The 8,097-nt window shown below is 37.4% G+C and overlaps 1 protein-coding gene across 1 annotated transcript in view; it reads left to right on the top strand.

Moving 5' to 3' along the window:
- The window catches only part of Adamts19 (ADAM metallopeptidase with thrombospondin type 1 motif 19), a 318,916-nt gene that overhangs the window by 233,463 nt on the left and 77,356 nt on the right, over positions 1-8,097 (top strand). The window contains exon 14 of the mRNA XM_008854345.3: positions 5,764-5,891. Coding sequence (XP_008852567.1) covers positions 5,764-5,891 — 128 coding nt within the window. The remainder of the gene's footprint in view (positions 1-5,763; positions 5,892-8,097) is intronic.

Raw genomic sequence — 8,097 nt, forward strand, 5'->3', positions numbered from 1 at the left:
TAGAGGAAGACACTATGAGAGGGAAAGACCTACCATGCTCATGGACTGGTGGAATCAATATTGTGAAAATGACCATCTTCCCAAAAGCAATTTACAAATTCAATGCAATCCCAATCAAATTACCCACGAAATTCTTCTCAGGGCTTGAAAAATCATCCTAAAATGCATATGGACACACAAAAGAGCCTGGATAGCCAAAGCAATCTTGGGCAAAAGGGACAATGCTGGGGGGAATCACCCTATCAGATCTAAAATATATTACAGAGCTATAGTCGTAAAAACAGCATGGGACTGACACAACAATAGACACGTTGATCAATGGAACACAATAAAAAACCAAGACTGAGTACATGTAATTTCAGCCACCTGATATTTGACAAAGGTGCTAAGAAAACACAATGGAGGAAAAACAGAGTCTTCAACGAACGGTGCTGGCAAAACTGGATCTCCACCCGCAGAAGAATGAAACTGAAACCTTATATTTCACCCTGAACAAAAGTCAACTCAAAATGGATCAAAGACCTCAATACAAAACCTGAAAGTCAGAAACTGCTAGAAGAAAACATAGGTAGCGCCATCCAAGATATAGGCATAGGAAAGGACTTTCCAAATCAGACACCAGCAGCTCAGGGACTAAGGTCAACAATCAATAAGTGGGACCTCGTAAATTAAAAAGCTTCTGTACAGCAAAAGAAACCACCAAGGAAGGGAAGAGGAAACCCACTGAATGGGAGAAACTCTTTGCCAGATACACGTATGAAAGAGGATTAAGATTCAGAATATACAAAGAACTTCCCCCCAAAAAAACAAAGAAATAAGTAAATAAATGACCCAATAAAAACCACTTTAAGATTCCACCTTACCCCAGTTAGACTGGCAATCAAGAGAATGAAAGACTCCAAATTCTGGAGAGGATGTGGAGAAAGAGGAACACTCATTGATTGCTGGTGGGAATGTAAACTCATGCAACCACTGTGAAAAGCAGAACCTATCACAAGTGACAAATGAATAATGAAAATATGGTACATCTACACAATGGAGTTCTACTCAGAAGTAAGAGAACATGATACTAAACTTGCAGAAAAATGGATGGAACTAGAGAGTATTATACTAAGTGAAGTAACACAAATGCAGAAATGCAAGCAACATATATTCTCCTTCATTCGCACATTGTAGCAGCAATCCCTTATACGTACACAAAGTTTATGAGTACATAAATTGTGATGTAACCTTTGGAGCCAGGAAAATGGAAAGGATACATGGAGGTAAAGGAAAAGAAAGAACCTTTGGAGCCTGGAAAGGATACATGGAGGTAAAGGAAAAGAAAGAACCTGAAAGGGGGATTGTGGGAAACAGGTGTTACTAGGGGGAAGGTGGAGAAAGTGGGTATTCGGCAGCAGGAAGAGGAGGGAGGAGGGAGGGAGGGGCTGTAGTATGGGGAAGGGGGAAGGGAGGGAAGTCAGGAAAGGGAAGATGGTGGGAGGCAGGTGGTGTTTGGGGGATGGTGGGGATAATAGGGATGCCGTGACTACGGAGGGTGGAGGGAGGCCAGATGGGAGAAAAAAAAGAGTAGAAAGGAATGAATCTTGGGGGGGCAGGGCTAGGAAACCTAGAGGGAAAAGCGATGTCCTAGAAACCCTATGAGAAATGCACATACAGTGTCTAAATATTAATGCATGTGTTTACCTGAGAGCTGCTTGGCAAGGAACACAGTATCAGACAGAAGAGATTCTCCTCCCATTCAGTAGTTGGTGAAGATGGTCCAGGAGACTCCCAAAATAACACAGGCTACTGCCAAACCTCCTGGTTATCTCCCCGAACTAGTAGACAAGACCCTACTGTTGAAGACAGGACATACTTAGGATACAGGACTTGAAACAATGAAGCAGAAACTGCTTCTAACCTTCTAATGGAATTTTGGCTCTAATAATGCTGGATGATGCTATGCAAACTGCCAAGGGAAAAAAAAAAAACATTCAATGGCTCAACCAAGTCCTAAAGCCTAATGACCAGCATAACCATAATGCCCAGCAGCACAAACTACCTCTATTGGTGCAATAGTAGCACTGTTATCTGGGGGGCAATCAACAGCTATCTAATTAGACTTAAACCCTCTCAATGGGAGGGAAATCAAGGGTGGCACTGTAAACTCAGCCAAATAAACATGGGAAGAGAGGACATAGGTCCTAAAAAAAAAAAAAAAACCCTACCTCTTTCATCTCTCTAGAAAATAAAATTTCTTACTATATGCTAAATATTGATCCTTATATTTACAAACAAGCATATTGTACACCACTCAGCAAAGAAGCTTCTTTTTGCAACAGACGGAGAGGCTACTGCAGAATTGCACATCTGATCAGAGATAGAGAATATACGTCTGAGAGATAGCCTGTACTAGGTGACACATCTGCAGTTGAACCTCTACAACTAAGGCTCATGGAACATAGCAGAGTAAGGGATAGAGAGAAAACTAATGTATCCCTCAACTCTCAGCAATAAAACTTCCTTATACAACAGAGTGTGATGCACACAGAAGTCCATAACTGGCCAAGTTTTAAAGAATACGAGACTGTAGAGTGTAGGATAGGACTCCTATATGGAACCCCATCCCCCCACAGCTCAGGGAGCATTGTGGAAGAGGGGGTGGAAAGATTGTAAGAGCTGGGGCTGGTTCATGGACACAAGGAAACAGAGGCTTCCAGTGGCCTGGAAGCTTGCACATGTTAACTTGTGGCAATGATGGCATCGAGCACAGGACCTGTGTCAACTCAATTAAACAAGGGCTCAAAGGGGAGGAAATAAATAGGTGGTGGGCCAGCACTAGACTAAAAACTATTGGAGACTGATTGCTGTTGGGTAAGGGAGAGTATGACTTACATATGATCACTAGATGGGCTAACTAGACTCCAGTAGACACATTTACACTGAAGGACATTTGGATACAAATGGCTGAATGAATACGACTTAACATGTGTGGGGGAATACATGAGACTTGGATACTTGGAACTCTGTCTTGATTCATAAAACACAACACAGTTTACATATTTATGTAATATTATTGCTATTTTGATACCGTGTAATGTTCAAATCAGATTAACCATATTTATCTCCTTGGACATTTAACTTTTCTTTATGATAAGAATTGCCAAATGTTTTTCTTCTACCTTTGTGAAATGCACAGTGTGTTGTATTGTTTTGTAGTCACTCTGTGGGCAGCAGCACACAGATCATAAAACACAACACAGTTTACATATTTATGTAATATTATTGCTATTTTGATACCGTGTAATGTTCAAATCAGATTAACCATATTTATCTCCTTGGACATTTAACTTTTCTTTATGATAAAAATTGCCAAATGTTTTTCTTCTACCTTTGTGAAATGCACAGTGTGTTGTATTGTTTTGTAGTCACTCTGTGGGCAGCAGCACACAGACCTTCAGGCTCCTGTCTAATTGCCATTTAGTACCCATTGATCAGTCCTTCCCTATGCATCCTGCCTCTGCCTCTCCAGACTCTGGTAATCTCATTCTATTCTAAAATTCTATGAAATCAACTTTTTAGTTTCAAATATAAGTGAGATCATGTGCTATTTCTCTTTCTGTGTCCACACCACTCCATATCCACATCATGCCTTGCTATCTTTAGACTTTTTCACCATGGACCTTCCTTACTACAGTGCAGTGATAGATACTTCATTGTGGTCTTGAACTGCATAGTATCTCTGCTCATTTTTGACACAGATCAATTAAGTACATCAGCCTGGATAATGAATAAAATACACAATAAATATCCTTCTTATAATTTTGCAGAAGAAAATAAAATATATGACCTTAAACATCTGAAATCCTAATTATATGATACCTTAAAATACAATGACTGTATCTGTTATTCTTACATGATGTATAACTCTACGGCTAGGATAGCTGAATACAGGGGTTCATTGAAGGAGTGAATATTTGCTTTTAAAGAAAGTGATACATGGCTTTAGCATTTGAGTGATGCCCATACTGTGTGTGCTGAGGCTTAGTTGACACCCATGGGAATGTGTGTCTTGGAAAGGGCAAGTCTTTTAAATCAAATCCTCCTGCCTGCCTGCCAAGTACTGACATGTTACAAGGATCACTTCAGTGTCACCATCTCCAGAAATTGTGCAGGAAGGAAGACTGGGATCAAAGATTTATGTCATCTATGAAATTAAATTATGGAGGATGTATTGACAATATGTTTAAAAAGTAACACACAAAGATTTTTTTATCTGACTTTTTGTTTGGAATATGAGCGGAATTTTCTAGGAGACTAACTCCTTTCAACATTATTCATACATCTGGTTTGCTCCTGTCTTCAATGAAAACTCCAGAAAGAGGATTATATATACTGCTTTGAAAAATGTTACAATTATAGCAGCTGTTTTTAAATCCAAAGATAAGACACAGTAAGAAGTCATTGAATAAACACATCCTGCTTTGAGGTGTGAGTGCCCCCTGAAATGTTTTATTGAGGCTTATAACGGCATCTTAAAGGAAAGTGTCAAAACCGTGCATGTTATAAGGCCTTGTTCCAACTCCCAAAACTGTTCAGAGCAGCATTCAGAAGCCACATATGAAAACTGTTTGAAATGTTCAGTCCCGAAGGCTTATTATAAAACTGTCTTTCTTCAGTTAGCAAAGTGATACCTTGTCCATGCCTCTGGCTGTTACTTGGTATTTATAGAATCCCATCAGCATATGTGGGAAGACATTGAAGACATAATAGAAACTCAGTGTCAGAGGCTGTAAACTTTTCCATTCTATTTATTATACAAGCTTAATAAACAGTAAAGAGCCTGACAGATGTTAAGACAGTAGAGCAGTAGCATAACTGAGAAATTGCTCTGAAGTTTCAGATTCAGATATCTATGCTACCATTATTATCAAATATTATAGCTTCTTTGTAAAAGGCTTGGAAGTAGAAACAGCACTTGAAAACTTGTGCCTCTTTTCATCCAAAAGGCAAGAATTTCAAATCCAACCATTGTACCTTATACTCAGTGAGATATCAGTGAGGAATTCTAGCAGGTCAAGAATTCTTCACCATGAAGTAATGGTTCCAAACCTCCTTATTACACATACTGTATATTTTTTGGGTAGACAGTAAAAGGGGTTGATTTCTACTAAAGCATCAGCAATTGAATCGCATGACGGATGTTTTGTGAATGTGTTCCATTTCTGTACATCCAAATAATGGAGAAGCTGGTGGCAATTTCTTTGTTTCTTTAGTAGGTTTTTATAAAATTATTGTTTGAAAATGTATGTAAAGAATTTAAAATTCATGTACTGGAATTTAAAAGTGAGAGACATTACATGGATAAAATAAATATTAACCAGGACTAAAAGATAAGTAGAATGCTGGTGTGTGCTTAAGATAAAGAAGGTATCATTCCAAAGATCTGAACAAAAATTGAGATGGAACAAATATATTCCAGGAAAGTGAGTGGTTTTCTGTAATAAAGTTTATGCCAGAAAATAATAAGTACACATCTGAAAATAATTTGAAACCAGATTTCTTAAGGAGATTAATATGTATTGGGTATTTTTTTCTTAGCTGTATTATCTAATAAAACAAGCCTCTGGTGTTAACCAATGAGATGTTACATTACTCAGTTAACATTGAATTATATTTTATTCAACAGTCATTATGAAAAGTAGACAAGGATAAAATCAATAAAAGATAAAAATATTGATGGAGTTCATTTTCTCATTTCTTTTATTCGCTTGTATGTAGAAAAGCCATGTGCCTTGTTTTGCTCTCCTATCGGAAAAGAACAACCTGTTCTTCTGTCAGAAAAAGTGATGGATGGAACTTCTTGTGGATATCAGGGACTAGATATATGTGCAAATGGCAGGTGCCAGGTAAGATGCTCTGGAAGGGAGAATCTGCATCTTGCAGGAATCTTGGGACCATTGGGGAGCTTCATGGTGTGGGGGAAAGCTTTGGGCTGAGATGCAGAAGGAGCAGGGGGAGCCATGACATTACTAGATCTTGAGTCAGATGACTTTTATTTGAAACTCCATCTCCATCTGCATAAAGATGAGTGTGGACCAGGTGATCCATAAATTATGCTCTTAGCTGAAAGAATCTGAGATTTTCACGGTCTATCTCTCTGTCTATGTATCTATCCTTATGATATATTTGAGCCCTGAAATTAAAAATCTTTTGTGTCAAAGCATTCCAGACTGAAGATTCAAACACTTCAGCTCTCTAGTTCTGTCCTAACCTGAAACAAGAGGCAGAAGGCTCTAAAATCAGTTTTATTAATGATATTCAAATGCTTCCCAACATATTAGAATCAACTATGAGTCCTCTATTTTTTATTTATACATTCTACATACTTTGCCTGTCTTAAATTTTTCATTTACGTGAACTTAGTGGTCTTTTTCATCAATCTTTAGAAAAATAGTTCGGTATTTTGGGTTGTTTTTTTTTAATTTTTTTTTAATTTATTTTTTTTTTTCAGTTAAAGGGAGCATGAATAGCACCATAGAAAGATCAAAAGCTATGACGCAGAATTTTCTTGCCTTAATGCTGACACTGTCTCAGGTTGATTTCCTGTGGAAGACTGATCTGCAGGAAGTTCAAAGCCAAGTGTTTCCGTGATCACTGTGATCATAGGGAGGGGAAAGGAGGCAGAATTGAGTACAAGGAGAAATGAAGAGTTCTTGAAATGGGATTACTTTTCAGAGTCATCACCTTTTGTGGTGGGAAAACCAGACCTTTTTATCCTAACATACACTAACATTTGGATTCAAGCAGTCACAGGAAGGAGACATGGCCTTGTGGAAAGTAGCACTTAGTTGTCTAGTTAATAATTTAATTACTTAGTTTATTGTTCTCTCATATTCTCATGGATTTCCTGGAAATGTGTGGAGCTGCATGGACGTCCACTGCGAACCTGTGTCCTCAAGCAGGTTTACAATACACAAAAAGACATGCATTTATCTGCAAACTGGTGAGAACAGTGGCCATTAATTTTGTGCTGCATACTTCTCTGAAAATTAGATGAGAAGGAAAATGCACAACTTAACACACACTGCCTGAAATTTGAAAACAGTTACAGCTATGCATGGATCAATCAATGGTCTAACACAGGACGTAAACCTGACGGTAGGAAAAGGGAGCCTCATACAACGTCAGTGTTTTTGCAATTTCAGCATTCTGTGTTCTCCTACCGAAAATTTCAGAGCTGTGAATTACATAATACCATTAGCATAAGAATAGCCATTAATTGAATACAATGGTGACTTGAAATGCACATTTTAGTTACCTGTAAAAAAAATCATAAATAATTGACTCTATACACATTTTGCTTTCAGAATTATATGAGGTACAATTAAACTTTTAACTTTATTTCACCATTATACACAAATCTGTCTAATTAGTATATGTCTCAAATGAATATCTTTCAAAAAATTAATTTTCCTAATTTTATGTGACAAATAGCCTAAATTGCTATGGCTTTCATTTAACAGTGTTGTATAAACCAGACTTTTTACAGATTACTTGCTAGACATTAAAATTATGGCAACAATAAAAATTATGAGCAAATACTTTATGAATCTGATTGTTATCATTAGATTAAAATTCTCTGAAATTGGTTATGACTTCTATGAGCATTAGGATATTTCAATATTCAGTGTTTTCATTAAAATACATTATTTAGTCTAAAATAAGCATTTTTTTCTGACAACTAGGGGTTTGATTAGTATGCTTTGTTTTTAATCTCAAAATGTATAGCATCAAAACTGACTATGGAATGCTAGTGATGAAGACAAGGCATTGAAAAGGTTTCATGCTGATAGCCCTGCCTGGCTGATGGTCCTGCCTAGGTCAGGCCTGTTTCTGTTGCTAATAGGATAAGGAAGATTTGACCCTGGATCATCCTGTCATTTGCTTACAGCCAACACAGCAGGGGTGTTTAAGGTATCTGCCACCAGTGAAATGGCTTTGTCATTTTGGAATAGTTCATTCTCCGCTTTTGGATTTATATGATCATATTGAAATTATCAATGATAAAATGTAAAGGCCTCAAGTTTTATTTTTTAAATATTTGATTGTATT

Source organism: Nannospalax galili, unplaced genomic scaffold, assembly GCF_000622305.1.
Source record: "Nannospalax galili isolate Female #2095 unplaced genomic scaffold, S.galili_v1.0 scaffold427, whole genome shotgun sequence".
Taxonomy (NCBI): Eukaryota; Metazoa; Chordata; class Mammalia; order Rodentia; family Spalacidae; genus Nannospalax; species Nannospalax galili.